Below are 25,123 nucleotides of genomic sequence, written 5' to 3' on the forward strand. Positions count from 1 at the left end.
TAGGATGAGAGGAAGTTGACAATGTAAAAAGTTTACAGGTGTACTGATGGATGGATGGATGGATGGATGGACAGATGATAGACAAAAATCAGAAAAGCTTCTAATAAAATTACTTCTACATATCCATAGTATCCAAAATATCAGTATTTAAGATACCAAAGTTCAACTGTATATCTTATAAAGGCTAATGTTTCTGATATTAGCAAGAAATCAACATTACTAAATATAATTCACTTACTTGGTGCCAGTTTGTATGATGTAAACATCTTTTCCTCTAACTGACTCTTTGATTTCTACATTTGTTTCTAAAATTAATAAATCTAAGAAATCAGTTTCTTCAATCCCTTTAGTGAAAAATTCAAATTAATTAGTTTAAGGCTAATAATTACTTTATATATAATTTTATTTTAAATTTCAGGAATTCAATTTTAAATTCACAGATAAAAAAGAATTCTTTGATACAAATGTACATAATGTAAATTAAACAGATACAACAGGCCCAGGGGCCACATTGTTCACCTGAGCACTGTGTCTACGATAAAAGCAAAGATTAGTTTAGCATTGAAAAGATTAAATGGATAAGTGGTTCAGGGGGAGGGGGAGGTAAAGTTTGATCAAAATTGAACTTTAAATAAGGATGCTTACATATTTTTTTGATAACTGATTTTTTCCCCTGCAAATTAATACTTTCACTGTGGACACACCCAACTCTAGGGGTCATGATTTGAACAAACTTGGAACTAACTAAGGATGCTTAAATTCAAATCAATATGACCAATCATTACTTATATGGATCTTGAGAAGAATTAAATAAAATTTCCTGTATGTAAAACTTTGATCCTGCATTGTTGCCCCCATTCTTCATGACCCTTGTGTCAAGATCTGAACAAACTTGAATCTACACTCTCTTACAATATATGATTCCACATGAGTGTCATCTTTCTTGGCCCATTGCTTCTTATTTATAAGAAAAAGATATTTCAATGATGCAATTTATTTTTTGCTATTTTGTTATTATCTCCTTTTCAAGGAAAGCATGTCCCTTCATTTGAACAAACTAGAATCCCCTTTATGTAAGGATATGCGGTGTCAAGGTTAATTGAAATTGGCCCAGTAGTTCTGGATAAAAAGATAAAATTGTGAAAAGTTTACAACAATGACAGACACTGAAAAATTTCTATCAGAAAAGCTCACTAGCACCTTCAGCTCAGGTGAGCTAAAAAACGCAAAGAAGCAAAATCGTTCATTCCTGGTACTTCATCATAAGTGTGTTTTACTCTGTTATTGTTTTAAAAATGTATAAAAACATATACCCACCTCTGTTAGTTTTGTGATAAACATTGATGTCACCCAATCTTACTCCAAGTCTCCTATAACATGTATAATGGTAACATTTGTTTTAGTTTAAAATCTTAGTCAAAAAATATTATGCATGGCATGAAAAAAATAGGTAAGACAACTCTTGCAGTTTCACTGTTAGCTTTCTTGGCAATATTTCTCATTGGTATATTTATCTATATTAACTTATATATGTGTTGACATTTCACTCAAACCTACTTAAAACATACACCTTCAAAATTATTTTGATATTTTTCTGTGACTCTGGTAAATGGTGAATGACCAGTGATGCAAGCTGCATAATAGAGGCCGATGATATATACACGACCGTCGTGCGCACTATATGGAAAGTCTATTTACACGACCGTCGTGCAAATAGCTATTGCAAAGTGATGAGATATATACACGACCGTCGTGCATAGATATTAAGTAAAATCTATTCACACGACCGTCTTGCATATAGCTACTGCACATTACCCGAGATATGTACACGACCGTATGGAACGCCGTCACTGCCTTATAACAGAACACAACAATTGCACTGCGTCAACCTTCCATTACATTATGTCAACTCTATATGACATTTACTCACACAACTATTACATTGTGTCAACCTTCTATTACATTATGTCAACTCCACATGATATTAACTCATACAACTGTAGCATTGTGTGAACTTTCCTTTACATTATGTCAACTCTTTATGACATTTACTCACGCTACTATTGCATTGTGTGAACTTTCCTTTACATAATGTCAACTCCATATGACAGTTAATCACACTACTATTCCATTGTGTCAACCTTCCATTTCATTAAGTCAACTCTTTATGACACTTACTCACACTACTATTGCGTTGTGTCAACCTTCCATTATATTATGTCAACTCTTTATGACATTAACCCACACTACTACTGCATTGTGTCAACCTACCATTATATTGTGTCAATTCTTTATGATATTATCCCACACTACTATTGCATCGTGTAAACCTTCCATAACATTATGTCAACACTTTATGACATTTACACACTCTTGCATATTTCGTTATGTTTACTGTTTATGACATTTAATTAAACAACAATTCCATTGTGTTAACCTACTATTACATTATGTCAATTCTTTATGATATTAACTCACACTACTACATTATGTCGATTCACTATTACGTTATGCGAACACGGGTATCCTCGGCCTTTATATGAGTATAACGTATTTTCCGCGTTCCGCAAGCACTAAAATTGGCGGGAGAGATAATTGTCGTAGAAGAAATCTCAGCGATTTAGGAATGGCATCTTTAAATAAAAATTTTAAGCGACAAAGGATTGACAATCTTTAAACGTGCAAAGCCTTAACACTGCGACTGTGACTTAAAGTCACGTCGAAATTCAATGGCGTTACTTTATTCTGATAATTAAATAAATAAAATATTATGAGTCTTGCAGCATTTTTTTTCTTTTTATTTTGAATTGTTTGTTTGTTTGGGATTTTTTTGGATAAAAGTCTTAAACTTCTGATCTTACTAAGAACATTGTCATAATTTTTTTTATCAGTCTTGAACTTTCCTTTTTTTTAAAAGTGTAAACACATCGTATAACACACGTGCACTGGTGGGTTGGGGGGAGGGGGAAATCCCGCCCTACCATCTTTAGTGACCAAAATCTACATGTACATAGAATTAATAAATTTATTGCTTTACTTTGTAGGACATTGCATTAGTTTCACATTAAGTTTAGCTGAATTAAGTTGAAAACTTTTTTTTATATAAAACTATAAAGCCTGAGAGCTTCTCCGCTTTCCCCCTTGGTCTCCAACCATAAACCGTCCCCCTTCGGGCTTGAAGAATTTTTTTTATTCAAGATTCTCATATCCGCTACTGATATGTGTCTATGAATGCTTACTAAGGCATATTCAATTGATTTAGATGAGGGATTGGTAGATTTTTGTAATAGAATTCTGGCCCTGGAATGGTTGAAAAAATTACTAAATACAGTGACGTATTATCTTTTTCGAAAGGAGGGGGATGGGGTCAGCCAGAAAAAAAATATTCGCCCGAAAAAAAAACTTGAGAAGCAAAAAAAAAAATAAAATAAATAAATAAATAAATAAATAAATAAATAAAAATAAAAAAAATGGTCCACTCCAAGCCCGAAAATCCTATTTCGGGGAGGGGGGGGGGGTCCAACTTCGACCAGACTTAATTTTTTTGTCAGATATACCCCATTATACCCTCAGTGGACTATGCTTCAAGAAAAAGTGAGGTGGGGGCTGTATACTTTCAATGAACATTACATTTTCTATTGTAAAGTTATGTCTTGGAAAAGAGGGGGGCTGATATTTTGTGCCTGTAATTCTTCCTAATCAATCAGGACCCCCCCCCCCCTCTTACCAGTCATAAAAACACGGTCGTCAACATTCATGCAGCTTTGAGATAATGTAAATGTATTTTTACATCAGGTAATGCACTTTTGGAATCAACATGATAAAGAGTTAACACAATATAAAGATATTTTAAGATCACATAAGAAAGAGTTGACATAACGTAAGTATATATCCACATCACGGAATGGAGTTTTGACATAACGTGATAAAGTGTTGATATAATATAAAGATATGTTCACATAATGTCATACACTTTTTACACCACGTAATAAATCACTGACATAAAGGTAAGATGTATTCACCTCACATCATGATGCTCTCGCCGTAAAATAAAGATAAACCCAAATCATGTAATAATGCTTTGATATAATAGAAATATACACTCTCAAAAAGGAATGGATTTTTGACATAATGTAATGATAAGTTTAATTATAAAACACAATTCACTTGACGTAATGCAATTTTGATCTCACATATTAAAGAAATGAAATGATATAAAGAAACATTCATTTCACGTAATAAAGTTTTAACACAAAGTAAACACATTATCACTTCACATAATGAATTTTCGACTTCAAGTTATGAAGTGCTGACATAATGAAAGGATGTATTTACTTCATGTAATGCAGCATTGACATGATGTAAAGATATTTTTACATAATCTCATAAAAATTTACATAACGTAAAGATATGTTCACATCACGTAATGATAAACTGACATAGTAAATGCATAGTTGTATGCTATAAGGCAGTGTTGGCGTTCCATACGACCGCATTTATCGTCGTGTAACGTTACCCTAAATTCGTCCGTACCCTAAATTTGTCCCCAAACTTCTCGAGACCAGCACGTTTCGAACTTCGTATCGAAGACGTCATTTTTAATTGTTTTGACTAGTGAACACAATGATGCAACTTTTTCAGCACTTATTTTTCAGAATTTGCAGTTTAAACTAGTATTAAACTTAAATAAATAAAAATACTTAAAATATCTGATTATTCCTTATGCCCATTTTTATTGAAAGCGTACAGTTAGTAACTTACGTTCCCCAAAATTACTTCCAGATCTAATATACCTTAATTTTATTATTTTATACCCGTCGGTGTATTGAATTACGTGCATGGGCTTTTAATTTAAGAATTTGATAAAAAGAAATCAACGCTCAAAAATCATAAATCAAAATTTATTTTACTGAACAGTCATTTTATTGAGCCGACCAAAGAAGGTGAATTTTTGTCACCATTTTTACCAGTTTGACAGGTGCTGACGTGGTGCAATGGGTGCATTGAAGCATAACTAATCCAGCGGGCTTCTACTGGGTAGAAATTCACGATATAATCAAGTAAAACAAGATCTTTCCTGCAAATTCTTTTATTTCTCATTTTCTGCAGATCTATATAGTAGATGAAATTTTTTCCCCCTGTAATGTGGATATTTCACACATTATTATAATAGTTATGTGATCAATTCAAGTCTAACATTAAATTATAATAGTTTTCCTATTGTTCTTTTTTTTTTCAGATTGTGCCCGACTTGCACTCACTGCTCAAATATTTTGATATTCTATCGGTTTTTGCCAGTAAGGTCAACGAATCCTGGAAAATCTAAAATAAAACATTGTATAATTCACTGTATAAATCAGGTAATTTGGTGAGCATACAATAACATGATATCGTTGAAAGCACGTTCGTTTTTTTTTTAATTTCATTAAAGAAAACAGAGTCGGTATAATCGAAAGCAATTTAATGTTCTTTATATAATGAAGAGAGGAAACTTTCCACTTCCTTTACGGTTCTCACAAAAAAAAAATCACCTTCTTTCAACTAATCAAAATTAAGTATACATATAAAATAGTTATCCACGTGCAGATATAATTACCGGTACGTTTATTTATCGTCTGATTCATGCAGTTTTGTAATGAAGGTGCTATACCATAATTGGGAGATTCTGCTTGTGAAGTCAAAGAGAATTATTAATAAAATTTTGTTTGTTTTGTTTTTTTGTTTTTAAAGTAACATAAGTTCATAAAAAAGCAGGTTTGACAATTATTTTTTTAAATTAAATTTTAGAGCCTTTTGAAAATATATTGAGGTCATTTTTATATACAATAATTTAAAGAGAGGTTCTCGATTTTATTTCCTAATATGGAGAGAAATTTTCATTTTATTTAGGTTGTGCATCATTTGTTCTCAATATTTCCCCAATTATACAAGATATCGGCACCACTGGCACTGAGATGTTTGAATTAAATCAGTGCATCAGGTCATTTGTTCATGTTAATTGTTTATTCCACAGATTCCATATCCTTAATTTATTGAAAAAAATGGTTTAATTAATACAACAAAGTTCAAAAGTCAACAAGAAGTAAATGATTTCTGTCAACAAGTGACAATTACTACATACATCAGATACATGTAACCAAATAATTGGTCGTGCATGCGAACCGTCTTAATTGGGACGAAACGCCTCGGTGCGAATGGTCTGTGGGGACGAACCGTCTCGCACTCAAACAAGAAAAGATATACAATGCATGTTTAAACGACGGTTGTGTAAATAGTCATTGAAATTATATACACGACGGTCGTGCGAATAGTCATTGAAATTATATACACGACGGTCGTGCGAATAGTCATTGAAATTATATACACGACGGTCGTGTATATAGACACTGCCCATAATAGAGATAAATAAACAATGATAGACTATTTTGTTTCCATTTTAGCGTAAATTTAAGGAAGTTTCTTACTGTGCAATTAGTTGTGACAATTCTGGATGAGAATTCCCGCATAACAGTACCATGGGACATTTCTGTCCTGGGTCCAGTGCCATTATGCTGATGGTAGTCTTTTACGTTCTAGTTTTGGTTTTGTCTCAGCATGGTATATTGACCTTGACCTTGGAATTGACTTATGGCGGCAAGCATGTGCTTATACAAGCAGTTAGCCAGTATGCATAGTTTATTGATATTTTGCAGATGACTTTGTTTAGAGTTGGTTTAAAAACTTGCCAACTACTTACACGTCATAATTTAAAAGGTTTCAAATCTTTTAACATGGAATCGCCGTATTTTAACCAACGTGCAACAAGATCGTGTTTTACTGTGAAAGTGAAAGTAGAAACTGATGTTCAGCAACTGCAAGAGTCGTCCAACGCAACAAAAAATAATGCCCCGCCGCGGAAAAGAAAAATAAAGGAAAAGGTGGAAATAAAGTATGAAGAGTCTGAGACAGTCGACAGTGTGAAGAAAGAACTTTGTAACTGGGAACCCCCAATGTGGAGGGAGCAGCTGAAAAATATTTACGAGATGAGGAAAAACAGGGATGCTCCTGTAGATTCCATGGGTTGTGATGTTATAAGCGACGCTCTTGCATCTCCTGAGGTAAAGTTTTGGAATGACAAACTCTGGATATGTGTATATATATTCAATTTAGTATTCAATTTCAGTAGTTATGACGTACAAATCAGTTAGTGGGTCACACTGTGCTTGGAATGTACTACAACCCTCAGATTTAAGATCCAATGCTCTACCGACAAAGCTAAATGGTTAAACCAATAGTAGCTGCACACCCGCAACATTAGGTTTTGTATATTAGTCTTTGACCCTGATTACGCTACAGATTCTGTATTTTAGTATAGATGGTTTTCCTATGACATATTTTGCCAAAGAGTTATTCTCCTTAGCCACCATCTTGTAGGGCAAAGCAGTGAATTTTCCTCTTTGAGCATCCAATTTTTAAAACATGCATGCCAGAAATATATTTGGGAAAGTTTAATTTACAATTTTTAAAATAAAAAATTAATAGAGGGTTTAACAAACGTATACATGTATTAATAAGAAAAATAGTGTTATCTTTACCTCAGTAACCAGTATAACAATTAAATTGAACTTGGTTGAATAATAAAGGGATCTGGGAGTGTTGCCTTACAATATGGTGGACATGATGAATAATTAACTCTTGCTTAAATCAACTCAATGGAAAACCATCTATACGGTGCAAGATTTTCTGTGAACGGTTGGGGAGAATTTTTTCACTAAACTTTCCAGCATTGATCAATCAACTACCTCACTATTTACATTACACAGCCAATGTTACTTTTGTAATGGGAGAGGAGAAAACGCAGCGGACCAGACCAGAATTTGAATCCAGGCCCCCTGAATCTCTGGTCTGGTCCACTGCCTTTTCTCATCTCCTGTTACATTTGGTGCCTTGCCATGCCCTGGAACTGAAGGTGAGAGTCCTGGAAAGGATGAGCCTGGGTTGGGGTCTTTGGAGGGCCAAAGATCTTTAAGGAGAGAGGAATGTGGGGGTCAGCTGGGTTTGATCGCCGTTGGCCAGATAGCTGTTGGTGGAGCACCTGACTGGAGATTCCAGGAGCCCAGGTTCGAATCCGGGAGCTCATGTAAATTTACTCTATCTTAATTAAGTTCTCCAGTTTTGCAATATTGCACTCAATTTCAAAATTTAAACCTACCATATATCCAGTTTATACTTTACTTCAAGCTGAGCTCACATTAGAAAAAAAAAGTTGTGTAACAGATTTTTTAAAAAATCAGCTGTTCTTGCTTTTGTTAATACGTTCTATTTCCACTATTGAAGAGTTATAGTCCTTAGTGCGCTCTTTTGTGAAAAAGTCGGAGAATGTTCAAATCTCGCGGGATTTCTGGGACAAACGTAAAACATAAACATGTAAACAACACGTTGAATGTCGATGAACAAATCTTAACGAAATGCGTATGAAATAATTTATTGTTGTGGACTTTATTTAAATCAACAGTAGAGATGACAAGGATATTGATTTACAACTACTAGTATTGGTGATCGTATGTATCTATTTATCGTAATGGTACATTTAAAGTCAATACACATACTAGTACCTCGGAAATGTCGTATTTTTATTAATGGACGATAAAGTTAGGGTTTTCGCTCTTTAACATATGTCTTTTAGTTCTTCTATTCTTTAGTTAGAATGACAAATGCACTTGACATTTAAAATTGGATTGATACTGGCATGTTTTGTATTATCCGTAATCGTAATGCCATGCTGTCCCAATCAGACGACCAAACGCGCCTCTAATTCTGAAGAGTTAACTAATGGAAATACAACGTATACAGGCATAAGACACTCATGTTAAACTGACTGATTGAAGGAGATCAATGTTCAACACCTATGTTGACATTCTCTGGAACTGATATTCATTAGGTGCATGAACACATGTAGTCAAAGCCTTGAAAAAGAAGATGTATGATCTACCAGTTTTCAAAATTGTACATCAATTTAGATTTACAAATAGATTGACAACCCTGAAAATATTCTTTTTTATGTAGAGTATTCTATAAAATTTTAAAATTGTGCAAAGTGTTATGTGTTATTTTTCTCGTATCTGAAATAGGTGTACAGATATCAAGTCCTGGTTTCACTCATGCTCTCAAGTCAAACGAAGGACCAGATAACCTCAGCGGCCATGAAGAAGTTGAGGGAGCATGGATGCAGCATTGACAGCATATTGCAGACTTCAGATGAAGTTTTAGGACAGCTGATTTATCCTGTTGGTTTCTGGAGGGTACGTTTACTGATTTAAGGATTTCCATCCCTAATGGGACCTAATTCCCTACCCTGAAATGTTCGTCAAGTACATAATACACTGACATTATATTTAAGCAATTTTTAGTGGAAAAGGATTGCCCACGAGAAATTTTCAAAATTTTCATTAATTAAGAAGTAGTTAATTAGCAAAGATTGCATTGAAGTCTATGGGGAAAAGCGTTTTTTTTCAAAATAAAAATTCAAATAATTTGAATATCAATAAACCCTGCAGTGGAAAGATGCATTGAAACATTAAAAATAGAATGACAATTGAAAACAATATTTTTACCGGCTAAATTTTTTTAATTGATTTTTTTTTTATTAATTAATATATATATATATATATTTATTCAATTTCCAAATGTGTTGTAGAGAAAAGTGGAGTATATAAAGAAGACAAGCAAAATTCTACAGGAGGAGTACAATGGAGATATTCCAGAGTCTGTGGAGAAGCTATGTAAGCTGCCAGGAGTTGGACCCAAGATGGCCTACCTGGTGATGAAGTGTGCCTGGAATCAGGTTCAGGGTATTGGAGTGGACACACATGTTCACAGGATTTCCAATCGGCTTGGCTGGGTCAAAAAGCCGACAAAACAGCCGGAGGATACAAGGAAAGCACTGGAGGACTGGTTACCAAGGTATCATTTTATAATATGCATATTAAATACAGAAGCCACTTGGTCTTGAATTTACTGGTAAATTTATTTCATTTGACTCTGGGCAAACATATAAACTTACACATTCAAGCAATTTAACATATGAACACTCTATAATATTTTTCATCAATTCATGGATTGAGTTATAGATCTTGTACTATGAAGTGATTAAATTTCATGGAGGTTTAATTTTTGTTGATTTCATGGTATGAAGAGACTATATTAAAATATTATAATTCTTTGCAAGAGTATAAATTGATTAAAGTCTATCCTGAACCGATGAAATCGAATCCCTGAAACCATATTTTCCCCCTCAAGCTACAAAAATTTTACCCCTTGAAACAAGTAATTTTACAGTACATCTCATAGCTATATTGCAGTAAAAAATACAATTTATTTGTTACAGGGAAAACTGGAGTGAAATCAATCATTTACTGGTTGGGTTTGGACAACAGACTTGTCTACCAGTAGGACCAAAGTGCTACCAATGCCTGAATAAACCCATCTGTCCCTTTGGCAAAACAAATAAAAAGACACCTTCCCCAAAGAAAATCAAGAAGGAAGAGGTCAAAGAAGAAACTGAATGAATTAATCAGCCTGGCTTGTACATCTGCTGCTACTTGTATAACACTTTTACTTAATATGCAAGAAAGAAAAAGATATAAAGTGTTATTCAAAATGTTTAGAGAGATATGTATACTATACAAGTATATACATTTGTTTTGTTTTAATTTTACCAATAGATTTTTAGGTCATCTGATTAAACTCAGGTGCCCTATTGCTATCTGTTTTCGTCTGTCGTGCGCCGTGTGTTATCATTTGAACATTTTTTCAGCTTCTTCAATTCAACCACTCAGCTTATTTTGGCATAAATCATCTATGAGTGAAGGGGAACAAAAATTGTGAAATTCATGGCCTCTTGTTTAAAAAAGGAACCAAAGTCAATTGTTAAAAAGTTGTTACATGATTCTCAGGTGATCTATAAGGCCCACGGGCCTATTGTATAGATTTATATTTTTACAAACATGTATACCCTCGAGTGCCCAGTAGTCATGCTCTTAAGAGAGGATCAGTGCTAAGTAAAATTTAAATGAAAATTATGGTTATTTCTTCGAGAAAACAAAATAAAAAACAAATTTTGACTAAATGTTACTCTTGATCAATTCAATCATTTTAAGAAACATATTGTTTTTCCGTTTTTCATCACTTTCATTCATCACTCTTCATTAACACTTACACAGCGACCATCAGAGGTATATTTACTATGCAAAAACAGCGATGAGACCGTGGTCTCTTCTATCACGTGACTAATCAGAACGAGGCTACTTTCATTTTTGCATTGCCTACGTGCAGCATGGGATCATTGATAATTAAGACCTGATGATATCTTCAGATTACAGCCTATTAAGCTGGAAGTAAGTGACAGTGTAACATAACATAAACCTTGTCATGGTCTAAAATGCAAATTTTGCACATAGAAAGCCATGATGATCATTTTTTAAATGTTTTTTACCAACTGAAATGACTAGATACTTGTCATGGTCTCTAAATAACAACTACATATAAGAGACCAGGGAATATAACACACAATATACTTGTCACAGTCTCTATATAACAACTACACACAAGAGACCAGGGAGTATTACATACTATATGCTTGTCATGGTCTCTATATAACTATTACACACAAGAGACCAGGAACTAAAACACGCTAAATACTTGTCACAGTCTCTATATAACAATTACATACAAGAGACCAGGGACTATAATACACCATATACTTGTCGTGGTCTCTATATAACAATTACATACAAGAGACCAAGGACTATAATACACTATATACTTGTCATGGTCTCTATATAACAATTACATACAAGAGACCAGGGACTATAATACACTATATACTTGTCGTGGTCTCTATATAACAATTACATACAAGAGACCAGGGACTATAACACACTATATACTTGTCATGGTCTCTATATAACAATTACATACAAGAGACCAGGGACTATAATACACTATATACTTGTCACGGTCTCTATATAACAATTACATACAAGAGACCAGGGACTATACTTGTCACACTATATACATACACTATATACGGTCTCTATATAACAATTACATACAAGAGACCAGGGACTATAATACACTATATACTTGAGACCAGGGACTATAACACACTATATGGTCTCTATATAACAATTACATACAAGAGACCAGGGACTATAATACACTATATACTTGTCACGGTCTCTATATAACAATTACATACAAGAGACCAGGGACTATAACACACTATATACATGTCATGGTCTCTATATAACAATTACATACAAGAGACCAGGGACTATAATACACTATATACTTGTCATGGTCTCTATATAACAATTACATACAAGAGACCAGGGACTATAATACACTATATACATGTCATGGTCTCTATATAACAATTACATACAAGAGACCAGGGACTATAATACACTATATACTTGTCACGGTCTCTATCTATTACACACTATGTGCTTGCCACGGTCTCTATATAACAATTACATACAAGAGACCAGGGACTATAACACACTATATACTTGTCACGGTCTCTATATAACAATTACATACAAGAGACCAGGGACTCTAACACACTATATACTTACTATATACTTGTCGCGGTCTCTATATAACAATTACATACAAGAGACCAGGGACTATAACACACTATATACTTGTCGTGGTCTCTATATAACAATTACATACAAGAGACCAGGGACTATAATACACTATATACTTGTCACGGTCTCTATATAACAATTACATACAAGAGACCAGGGACTATAATACACTATATACTTGTCATGGTCTCTATATAACAATTACATACAAGAGACCAGGGACTATAACACACTATATACTTGTCATGGTCTCTATCTATTACACACTATGTGCTTGCCACGGTCTCTATATAACTATTACACACAAGAGACCAGGGACTATAATACACTATATACTTGTCATGGTCTCTATATAACAATTACATACAAGAGACCAGGGACTATAACACACTATATACTTGTCATGGTCTCTATATAACAATTACATACAAGAGACCAGGGACTATAATACACTATATACATGTCACGGTCTCTATATAACAATTACATACACTATATACTTGTCGTGGTCTCTATATAACAATTACATACAAGAGACCAGGGACTATAATACACTATATACTTGTCATGGTCTCTATATAACAATTACATACAAGAGACCAGGGACTATAACACACTATATACTTGTCATGGTCTCTATATAACAATTACATACAAGAGACCAGGGACTATAATACACTATATACTTGTCATGGTCTCTATATAACAATTACATACAAGAGACCAGGGACTATAATACACTATATACTTGTCATGGTCTCCATATATAACAATTACATACAAGAGACCAGGGACTATAATACATTATATACTTGTTGTGGTCTCTATATAACAATTACATACAAGAGACCAGGGACTATAATACACTATATACTTGTCATGGTCTCTATATAACAATTACATACAAGAGACCAGGGACTATAATACACTATATACTTGTCATGGTCTCTATATAACAATTACATACAAGAGACCAGGGACTATAATACACTATATACTTGTCATGGTCTCTATATAACAATTACATACAAGAGACCAGGGACTATAACACACTATATACTTGTCATGGTCTCTATATAACAATTACATACAAGAGACCAGGGACTATAATACACTATATACTTGTTGTGGTCTCTATATAACAATTACATACAAGAGACCAGGGACTATAACACACTATATACTTGTCATGGTCTCTATATAACAATTACATACAAGAGACCAGGGACTATAATACACTATATACTTGTCATGGTCTCTATATAACAATTACATACAAGAGACCAGGGACTATAACACACTATATACTTGTTGTGGTCTCTATATAACAATTACATACAAGAGACCAGGGACTATAACACACTATATACTTGTCGCGGTCTCTATATAACAATTACATACAAGAGACCAGGGACTATAACACACTATATACTTGTCGCGGTCTCTATATAACAATTACATACAAGAGACCAGGGACTATAACACACTATATACTTGTCATGGTCTCTATATAACAATTACATACAAGAGACCAGGGACTATAACACACTATATACTTGTCACGGTCTCTATATAACAATTACATACAAGAGACCAGGGACTATAACACACTATATACTTGTCACGGTCTCTATATAACAATTACATACAAGAGACCAGGGACTATAACACACTATATACTTGTCATGGTCTCTATATAACAATTACATACAAGAGACCAGGGACTATAACACACTATATACTTGTCACGGTCTCTATATAACAATTACATACAAGAGACCAGGGACTATAACACACTATATACTTGTCACGGTCTCTATATAACAATTACATACAAGAGACGACAGACTATAACACACTATATACTTGTCACGGTCTCTATATAACAATTACATACAAGAGACCAGGGACTATAACACACTATATACATGTCACGGTCTCTATATAACAATTACATACAAGAGACCAGGGACTATAACACACTATATACTTGTCACGGTCTCTATATAACAATTACATACAAGAGACCAGGGACTACAATACACTATATACTTGTCATGGTCTCTATATAACAATTACATAGCATGAGACCATTGACATATAACAGTCTTAAACAGGCATGGTCTCATGTTTACAACACTGTAGCATGAGACCATTGACATATAACAGTCTTAAACATAGATGGTCTCATGATTACAACATTGTGGCATGAGACCATCGACATATAACAGTCTTAAACAGGCATGGTCTCATGTTTACAATACTGTAGCATGAGACCATTGACATATAACAGTCTTAAACATAGTTGATCTCATTTTTACAATACTGTACCATGAGACCATTAACATATAACAGTCTTAAACAGGCATGGTCTCATGTTTACAACACTGTAGCATGAGACCATTGACATATAACAGTCTTAAACATAGATGGTCTCATGTTTACAACACTGTAGCATGAGACCATTGACATATAACAGTCTTAAACAGGCATGGTCTCATGTTTACAATACTGTAGCATGAGACCATTGACATATATCAGTCTTAAACATAGATGGTCTCATGTTTACAACACTGTAGCATGAGACCATTGACATATAACAGTCTTAAACAGGCATGGTCTCATGTTTACAACATTGTAGCATGAGACCATTGACATATAACAGTCTTAAACATAGATGGTCTCATGTATACAACACTGTAGCATGAGACCATTGACATATATATGTCTTGAACATAGATGGTCTCTTGTTTACAACACTGTAGCATGAGACCATTGACATATAACAGTCTTAAACATAGATGGTCTCATGTATACAATACTGTAGCATGAGACCATTGACATATAACAGTCTTAAACATAGATGGTCTCATGTTTACAACACTGTAGCATGAGACCATTGACATATATAACAGTCTTAAACATAGCATGGTCTCATGTTTACAACACTGTAGCATGAGACCATTGACATATAACAGTCTTAAACATAGATGGTCTCATGTTTACAACACTGAAGCATGAGACCATGGACATATAAAAGTCACAAACATAGATGATCTCATGTATACAACACTGTAGCATGAGACCATTGACATATAAGAGTTTTACACAGGCATGGTCTCATGTTTACAACACTGTAGCATGAGACCATTGACATATAACAGTCTTAAACATAGATGGTCTCATGTATACAATACTGTAGCATGAGACCATTGACATATAACAGTCTTAAACAGGCATGGTCTCATGTTTACAACACTGTAGCATGAGACCATTGACATATACCAGTCTTAAACATAGATGGTCTCATGTTTACAACACTGTAGCATGAGACCATTGATATATAACAGTCTTAAACATAGATGGTCTCATGTATACAACACTGTAGCATGAGACCATTGACATATATCAGTCTTAAACATAGATGGTCTCTTGTTTACAACACTGTAGCATGAGACCATTGACATATAACAGTCTTAAACATAGATGGTCTCATGTTTACAGTACTGTAGCCTAAGACAATTGACATATAACAGTCTTAAACATAGATGGTCTCTTGTTTACAACACTGTAGCATGAGACCATTGACATATAACAGTCTTAAACATAGATGGTCTCATGTTTACAACACTGTAGCATGAGACCATTGACATATAACAGTCTTAAACATAGATGGTCTCATGTTTACAATACTGTAGCATGAGACCATTGACATATTACAGTCACAAACATAGATGGTCTCATGTTTACAACACTGTAGCATGAGACCATTGACATATAACAGTCTTAAACATAGATGGTCTCATGTATACAACACTGTAGCATGAGACCATTGACATATATCAGTCTTAAACAGGCATGGTCTCATGTTTACAATACTGTAGCATGAGACCATTGACATATTACAGTCACAAACATAGATGGTCTCATGTATACAACACTGTAGCATGAGACCATTGACATATAACAGTCTTAAACAGGCATGGTCTCATGTTTAAAATACTGTAGCATGAGACCATTGACATATAACAGTCTTAAACATAGATGGTCTCATGTATGCAACACTGTAGCATGAGACCATTGACATATAACAGTCACAAACATAGATGGTCTCATGTATATAACACTGTAGCATGAGACCATTGACATACATGTATAAAAATCACCCAAAAAAAATCAATGTTATTATTTGAAATGCTAAATTATATGGTAGCATTACAATATTTCCTATGCTTGTTATGGTTACAATTCATGAAGTTCCCTGAGTTCCCTAATGTGTCTTCCACCATTTTAAAAACAAAAATTAGGTTATGTAATTAAACAATTTAAGACGGTAAGAATTTTAATAGTACATACTCTATACCTTTTTTCAGCGCCCCACACATTATGTAAATTAGAGCAGTACTTTCTCGAGAGGGGCCCTTTGTTTTTCTGGACATCAGAATTTTATATCAATGGATTGTCCTGGAAATTGCCATACAGGTAGGTGATGAAAATTACAAGAGCTGTTTTGTATGGCTAACTTAAAGATCTTACTCAAGGAAATAACTAATCACAATGAATTAAGTTAATTACTGGGTACAGTTTTATATATAGAGAGAGACAATTTCTTCTTATTTTTTAATTAATCACATTTTTAGGCCTACAGTATTAATTTTGACTCATATAAGAGGAATATCATATATTAAGCAGGCTTTTTCCATTGAACTAAAGGAAACTGTCCTTTAACATGTGCATGAAGCAGCTCCCTGGATGGTGTGTAGTCTGTTTGTCAACATGTGGAGCCCAGGTGTATATCAAGCTGTACAGCGACTATCAGAATGTTGGAGCAAAACAAAGATATGATTTTAATCAGATTGATTTCAAGGTAGGTATGTTTACTGTCAATTTTCTTTTTTAAAAAGCTGCATCAGGTGTGTTTTTTTTCGATTCAAATTTTGTGTAAGTACATACTCGTATTAATCTTTATTTTCTCTTACATTAATTTACTGCAGAGGGTCTAGTTAATAAATTTGATAAAGCTATAGAGAAGCATATAGGGAATAATTTCTATGTGTGAATCCCAAAGAGTATAAGGTAACCCTCATTTTGACTATAATTTCTCTGATTTCAGGAGTAGTCTCCCCTGTTAAAGATCAGTAATGGTGGATATACAATGCTGGATGCAGTCTGGTCATCAACAGAGAGTTTTGACACCTGTAATTTGCCTCTGTAACCTTTGCTGTGTTTATCAGACAGGTAAAAAAAACAAGATAAATAATCAAAATAATTTTAATGAGATTAATATTAAAAAATAAACCATACTTAAATACATGTATACGAATTAAAACACAATTATTAACACATACAATTATACATAATGTTCATATTTCCTACATTTGCATGATTTAATTGAATCAGTGCATAATAAAATATAGCAATATTTATAACATGTAAGGCAATTCACAAATTAGGTATTGCATCCAAATTTCATACTTTTGAATTTAAAACACAGAATCAATGATTTCACATCTACAACCGTTCATTTTCTACCTAAATTTTGTGGTACATTTTGTAATATGCAATAGGATGTTTATCTTGAGCAATAAATAAATTACAATTCCTCCTTTTAAAGTCTTACAACTTCCTCTTTTTTATTTTAGTTTTGTTAGTGATTAACTGTTCCGTGTCTTTAGATTTTTTTTCTTACAAATGATATCTTTTAGATCTTTAATTTTTTTGTTATGCCCCCCTTCGAAGAAGGGAGGGCTTATTGCTTTGCTGCTGTCTGTCGGTCGGTCTGTCAGTCCATTTAGTTTCCATTCATTTTCTTCATAACCGTTGCACATACTGAAATCAAATTTGGTATACATATATATCACATGAATATCTAGGCCAAGTTCTGTACGATCGCACCATTTTTGACAGAGTTTTGCCCCTTGGAGTTTGAAAAAAATTCAATTATTTGCAGTTTCCGTTCATTTTCTTTGCAACTGTTGCACATACTGAGATGAAATTTAATATACAGATTAATCAGATGAATATCTAGGTCAAGTACTGTTTTGGGTACAATCGTGCCATTTTTGACAGAGTTATGCCCCTCGGACTTACATAAAAATTCCAATTTGGGGGGAGGGGGGCATAAGTGTTTTACAAACATCTCTTGTTAATATTTATATTTTAATAGTTTTTATTTCATTTAAAAGTAATTTAGTCTATCTTGTTGTTTTTTTTTTATTTTAGATGATGAACCAGTCTACTTCTTTTTACAAGAGGTACCCCTCCATATTCACAAAGTTCCAATGTTGAGTTTCCATGACACCTATTCAGTGAGTGCACAATTTAATGTATTCTACTTTAAAACTTTTTACTAGTTAAAATACATTTTGGATTTGATTTTCACAGATCTCAGAAGTACAAGTTTGATATTTAATTATCTCAAGATTACTTGGACCTACAGTCAAATTTATACTGTATGCAGTCTTTAAACAAACATTTGTCTTCTTATCTGTCATTTCTAATTCAAAGTCACAAGGCAACACTGAAGATTTCCACTTGTTGCCTTTTCAGTCCACCACAGGAAAAGGAATATAGTTGACAGGACTTTTTGCGCTGTCCTTGGAAGCAGTTTATGATGGAACCAACAACAGTAGCCAGCTTCCTGAAAGGTAAGTCTACCAAGTTGTTTCTGTACAGAGCCTCTCTGCTTGTTTTACCCTGATATACTGAATGTGTACATAAATTGGCGTATTCAAAATTTAGCGCAATCACTGAGTAGTGAGTGGTTAGTACAATTATAAATCAGCCTTACACATGTCCACACTTTACTTTGTATGGATAATTAAATGATTTTTTAGTTGTATTCAGGAATTAGCTCATTGTTGTCCATGCCATATCTGCTTAAATATGAAGCCTGCTTTTTTTAAGTATACATACTGTAACAGTATATTATACACTATATATATACATATATAAAATATCATACAATTTATATTTTCTTGTAAAGTGTCTTTTATTTTTCTATTATTTTTATTTTCTCAGATTTTTAATTGGACTGTGCCACATTTGTCAAGAGGCCCAACTTCACAGAGAAAACCTGGTATGCATATTTTCTTTTTTACAATCATTCTTAGCAGAACAATAAAAGAATTGTAACATTAATTCTTTCAATGTTAGTAACTGAAAAGATTTAAAAAAAAAAAAGAAGACAAAAATAATTAAAGCAATTTATACCGTACCCTGCTAGAAGTATTGATACAATTCTTTTGATTCCGTTTTTATTCAACTATATCCCCTTTTCATGCTTTTTGGCTTTTTGTACCTATAAATGGATACATCTGTATGTATATGTATATTTATTATGTTTATATTTCAGGTTGATTATAAAGGATTGTTATGATTTGATACCACTTCCAGTTTTTAAAGATACAAATGGGCATTTCCTGAACTTTCCAGTAATTTACAACAAGGAACTGTACTGTGGCTCACTTTTTATTCAGGAGAACTTTGTTTTCGTGTAATTACATGAGACTTTGATCTCACAAAAATTTGATTCTGTGGTACAATAGCACTCCGTAAGAATATAAAGAGCTACAACCACAATTCTTGAAAATTTTGTCTAGTTAATATAAAGAGTTTATTCTTATCTCATGAGAAATTTAGCAATCTATCTAGTGAAGTATGTTACTTCTTATTTTTATCAATACAGTGTGTGCTATGTCATATGAGATATGTGAGTCTTTAAACTTTCTTGAAAAAGAATATATATACTGCATATGTAAATTATACAGTAAAACTTGGTTATGACAAATTGGCTGGGACTTATAAAATTACTTCACTATATCCGTAATTCATTATAACCGTATAAGAAATTTATTAACTTTATATAGCTGGGGATCCAAGTTGACTTCGTTGTAACCGTGAATTCGCAATATCCTTGTTCATACTAAACGAGTTTTACTGTAATTATTTTTCATATACATTGGTTGAATATGATATATTGATTATTGAACATCTATGAAATCATGTACATTTGTATATTAAAAACTGTTTTTTAACATGTCATTTTTATGGGGCTTTTCTGTATCAGATGATGTACTGATGGACTGTACCAAAAATCTCATGATCAAGCTTCATATATGTATGGTGTCTATTTTCATATTCTTGTAATCAGATATATTTTTTTGACTTTCAGAAAACTTTTTGAAAGAGATGTACATATAATTGTTTATTAGGCAGAGTAGATGCAGTTTGATTATAAGAAATAAGGTTAAATATTTTATGCTCAGAATATTTTTCAGGGTTATTTAGGTGTACGTGTAAATGTATCCTTCATTTTCATACTGTAATAATATATTAACAGATATGTATACTTTTCAATATTTACTGATATCACTATTTATTATATACCAGTAATTATTTTAATGAATGATTCCAGTGTCTCCATATTTGACAGTTCAAAACATATATAATTATATTAAAATAAAAAACTTTTGTTTTCTTGACAAATTTTTACACATTATACACAAGTATTCTGAAGTAGTTGTCATGGAATGGTAAATAATCTGCTTTATTGACAAAAAAAAAACATATATATATACATCCATATGAAAAGAAAGAATTTCAAAGTTTTTTTTATATAAAAAATAAAACAACAAAAAGAAATTCTCTGTGTGTTTATTCCATCAATATGTTTGAGAATAAATTGTATCCATCATATTTCCTCTCCATTATGTACTACTTTGATTTTGTTGTTCAGGAATTAAGTTCAGCTTTGACATTTGTTTAAGTAACCTAACCTTTTGAGTTGTTCAAAGTCATGGGAGATGTCACCACAAAGTTTAATATGTGTGATTGGATTTGAAAAATAAACAGGAAATTTCAATAAAATGCAACAACTACATTGACCTCTTATGGATATATATAATCAGCAAACTTTTAAATGCGTGAAATTTCAAAGAATTGAAAAATTTTTAGTTAATTTAAAATCCTATTAATTTTATTAATGCACACAATAATTGAGTGGATGCAAACATCAAATTTATTATTATTCTCATATATATAAAGCAATAAAGTGAACATTTATGCCACTAACGAGAGCAATAGCCAATTAATCTAATTATTCAAATGATACTTGCATCAAAACATTCCTTGAGTTCCTGAACACTACACCGGTGCTGGCAACATTAATTTATAAAGATTGTTATAATGCAAGCATCAAAATGATATTCCTCTAGTATGTTCATGGGCGTCGGAAGCAAATTGAAAGTGGGGAGGGGGGGGGGGCTAAACCAACAAAAAAAGGTAAATCATGATTTTCAATGCCTATGTAAGGTTATAAGGTTTATTTTTGCGAAAAAAAGGGGGGGCTAAGACCCCCCCCCCCCGGTTCCGACGCCTATGATGCTTAAGCATGCATTGAACCATAGTGATGATATTTTACGACCACTTTGCTCTCACCCTAAAATAATTCATGTAACTACTTATAAGGGATGTAACACCCGTCCGGTATTATCATGGACACTTTTTCTTCATTATCACATTTTCGAAGTCAAAGGCAATCTCGGACAGCAAAATCATTTTTTTCCCCTCTTTTTAAATTTTGTTTTCTACAGGTTAAAATAACTTCGTCAAGGAAAACAAAATTGCTCAACCAGTAAATCTGTCATTTTCACATTTTTTTTCCTATTAATTTATTTCAATTATCTACTGTCCTAGTGAATTAGACACAATTAAATATGCTCGGTAAGCACGTGTTCACATATATCCATGGTAGAAAGATCATACCCGTATAGGATCTGTCGAATATATTATATACTCTATGGAATGACAATTTTATTACCCCCTTCCCCATATTACTAATAACTGGAACCATTTGAACATCAACGAGATGATAAACTGGGACGTGAAAATGGAACACGTCAACCCCCACCCCCTCTCCCAAAGTAGATTCTCATATACGTTTTCTACAGTCGGGTGATTGCATGCTACTCACTATACATGTATATGAAATTAATTACATGTAAGTTAAAATGGGATGTAAAGATTAATGATAGTTTATAGCTAGGTGAAGCTCTTGGCTGTTTAGAACACGTTTGCTTATAAATAGAGAAGCTCTGGTGATATGTAATTCAAAATTAATTTAAAATAAGATATTTAAAAAATCAAAAACCCCAAGACTCTGTATATAAAGCATATCAAACAAAATTCCTGTCATTCAGGGATTTTTTTCTTCGTGATATTTATATGACGTCCACTTTCATGCCAAGATTATATATATTCGAAGACATTCTTATTTGTAAAAACCCGCTTGAAAAGTGTGAGGGTATATATATAGTGATTCAGTCCATCTGTCTGTCCGTCTGTTAGGCTTTTGTTCTGCTTGTAATTTTTCAAATAAAATTTAGTTTACACAAATTTAAATTTAGTTTAGAGATACATTATTTCAGTCGAAAGATTTTGTAGTTGTAATATGTGTCCTTTCAAGTCAAACAATTTCAATGGGAGTTTCTTTGATATTTACAATAATCATAGAGATTTCTATAGAAATATCACCAATATCTGACTACACCAGATGGTAGCTTCCGTGGCCAGCTTAATTTTGAAAATTGAATTTTCAAAATGACATGACTAGAAAGTTTTAAGACCACCAACAAAAAAAAAGAAACAACTTAAATCTATATAAACTTTATTTATAATATTTGCATAAATATTTTGCATAATTGCGCTGCATGTGGAAAAGTAATATAAATCAAAACAATGGCTAAACATTGAAGATATTCAATGTCTAATCCACTTTACAATTCAACAAAATTGTTCAAATAGTTTGTCAAATTACTTGTACATGTAGTTAAACTTTGATATTAGACATTACATGATGTGCATAAATATATGTGAACATTTCAAGGGATTTTGTTAATTTTCAATAAATTAATATATACCAGGAAGAGAAACGGTGTACATGTATATAACGACTTATGGACAGATCAAACAATTTACCAACACTAACAATAAAAGGGACATGACATACTACTAAACGGAAAAAAAAAACAAGCCAGACGTTAACAGACAGACGGACATCTCGATTACTATTTTTCTAGCGGGGTATACATAAGAGGTGCAAAATGACATTATCTTTGAAAGTATCATTATACTGCTTGAAAAGTGGGCGGGTATACTGTAATCGGTTTGTCCGTCCGTCTGTACGCCCAGCCGTCTGTCTGTTACTAGGGTTAGGTTAGGATTAGACTTAGAGCTAAGGTTAGGGTTGGATTTAGAGCTAGGGTTAGGGTTAGGGTCAGGGTTAGGGTTAGTCTGCAAGGGTTAGGATTAGCATTAGGGTTAGAGCTAGAGCTAGGGTTAGGGTTAGACTTAGAGCTAGGATTAGAGTTAGACTTAAAGCTAGGGTCTGGGTTAGGGTTAGATTTAGAGCTAGGGTTAGGGTTAGTCTGCAAGGGTTAGGATTAGCATTAGGGTTAGAGCTAGAGCTAGGGTTAGGGTTAGACTTAGAGCTAGGATTAGAGTTAGACTTAGAGCTAGGGTAAGGGTTAGGGTTAGATTTAGAGCTAGGGTTAGGGTTAGGGTTAGTCTGCAAGGGTGTGGATTAGCATTAGGGTTAGAGCTACAGCTAGGGTTAGTGTTATACTTAGAGCTAGGATTAGAGTTAGACTTAAAGCTAGGGTCTGGGTTAGGGTTAGATTTAGAGCTAGGGTTAGGGTTAGGGTTAGTCTGCAAGGGTTAGGATTAGCATTAGGGTTAGAGCTAGAGCTAGGGTTAGGGTTAGACTTAGAGCTAGGATTAGAGTTAGACTTAGAGCTAGGGTAAGGGTTAGGGTTAGAGCTAGGGTTAGGGTTAGGGTTAGTCTGCAAGGGTTAGGATTAGCATTAGGGTTAGAGCTACAGCTAGGGTTAGTGTTATACTTAGAGCTAGGATTAGAGTTAGACTTAGAGCTAGGGTAAGGGTTAGGGTTAGATTTAGAGCTAGGGTTAGGGTTAGGGTTAGTCTGCAAGGGTGTGGATTAGCATTAGGGTTAGAGCTACAGCTAGGGTTAGTGTTATACTTAGAGCTAGTGTTAGGGTCCATCTCTTATCCGCAACTCCTCTCATACCACTGAATGACATTTAGTGAAACTTTCACATAATCTTTATTACATGTTGCCATTTTGCACCTCCTATTTTACTTTTTGATCCGATACATATTTTGGGTTTCCCATAGCATAACATGGACACTGTCATAATATTCTAGCTTCGATAGAATTTAAATTTGGGTTTTCCAATCAAAAAACCCTGTCTTTGTCTTTCTTTCTATAATACTCGGACCGATCTCTTTACAACTTGAAACTTTATTTCATAGTGCCATCTTGAACCTCCTACTTTACGCTTTGACCGGGCAGATCATTTTGTTCCCTACAGGACAAGATGATTCTTGCCATTATACTTACATGTAATGAGGACGTACCCAATTCGTTAGTGCAACTACTCCTAAATCCCAGAATATTCAACGAAGCCTTTACA

General features: G+C 33.5%; 1 protein-coding gene and 2 long non-coding RNA genes across 5 annotated transcripts; 2 read left to right on the forward strand and 1 right to left on the reverse strand.

The window, feature by feature from the left end:
• Window positions 1–229: 229 nt before the first annotated feature.
• On the reverse strand, window positions 230–6,600 carry LOC134228756 (uncharacterized). The gene is made up of 3 exons (XR_009984065.1): window positions 6,465–6,600; window positions 1,318–1,370; window positions 230–305 (listed from the first exon to the last, which is right to left on the reverse strand). It is a non-coding gene; the product is annotated as an uncharacterized LOC134228756 (long non-coding RNA).
• A 49-nt stretch (window positions 6,601–6,649) lies between these two features.
• LOC134228755 (endonuclease III-like protein 1) lies at window positions 6,650–10,645 on the forward strand. The gene is made up of 4 exons (XM_062710452.1): window positions 6,650–7,097; window positions 9,111–9,281; window positions 9,677–9,942; window positions 10,367–10,645. The coding sequence occupies exons 1-4, from the start codon at window positions 6,693–6,695 to the stop codon at window positions 10,545–10,547; spliced, it is 1,023 nt and encodes a 340-aa protein (XP_062566436.1). The 5' UTR covers window positions 6,650–6,692; the 3' UTR covers window positions 10,548–10,645.
• A 632-nt stretch (window positions 10,646–11,277) lies between these two features.
• LOC134228757 (uncharacterized) lies at window positions 11,278–21,500 on the forward strand. Of its 3 annotated transcripts, XR_009984068.1 has the most exons (9): window positions 11,278–11,375; window positions 17,006–17,114; window positions 17,325–17,499; window positions 17,746–17,870; window positions 18,855–18,940; window positions 19,182–19,279; window positions 19,653–19,710; window positions 19,987–20,185; window positions 20,234–21,500. It is a non-coding gene; the product is annotated as an uncharacterized LOC134228757 (long non-coding RNA). The 3 variants fall into 3 exon arrangements; XR_009984066.1 differs by having other exon boundaries at window positions 11,280–11,375; window positions 19,987–21,500; XR_009984067.1 differs by having other exon boundaries at window positions 11,280–11,375; window positions 17,346–17,499; window positions 19,987–21,500.
• Window positions 21,501–25,123: the final 3,623 nt, after the last annotated feature.

The sequence above is a fragment of the Saccostrea cucullata genome, unplaced genomic scaffold (genome assembly GCF_032062105.1).
Source record: "Saccostrea cucullata isolate Sc308-1 unplaced genomic scaffold, CSIRO_AGI_Scuc_v1 ctg4911, whole genome shotgun sequence".
Classification (NCBI taxonomy): domain Eukaryota; kingdom Metazoa; phylum Mollusca; class Bivalvia; order Ostreida; family Ostreidae; genus Saccostrea; species Saccostrea cuccullata.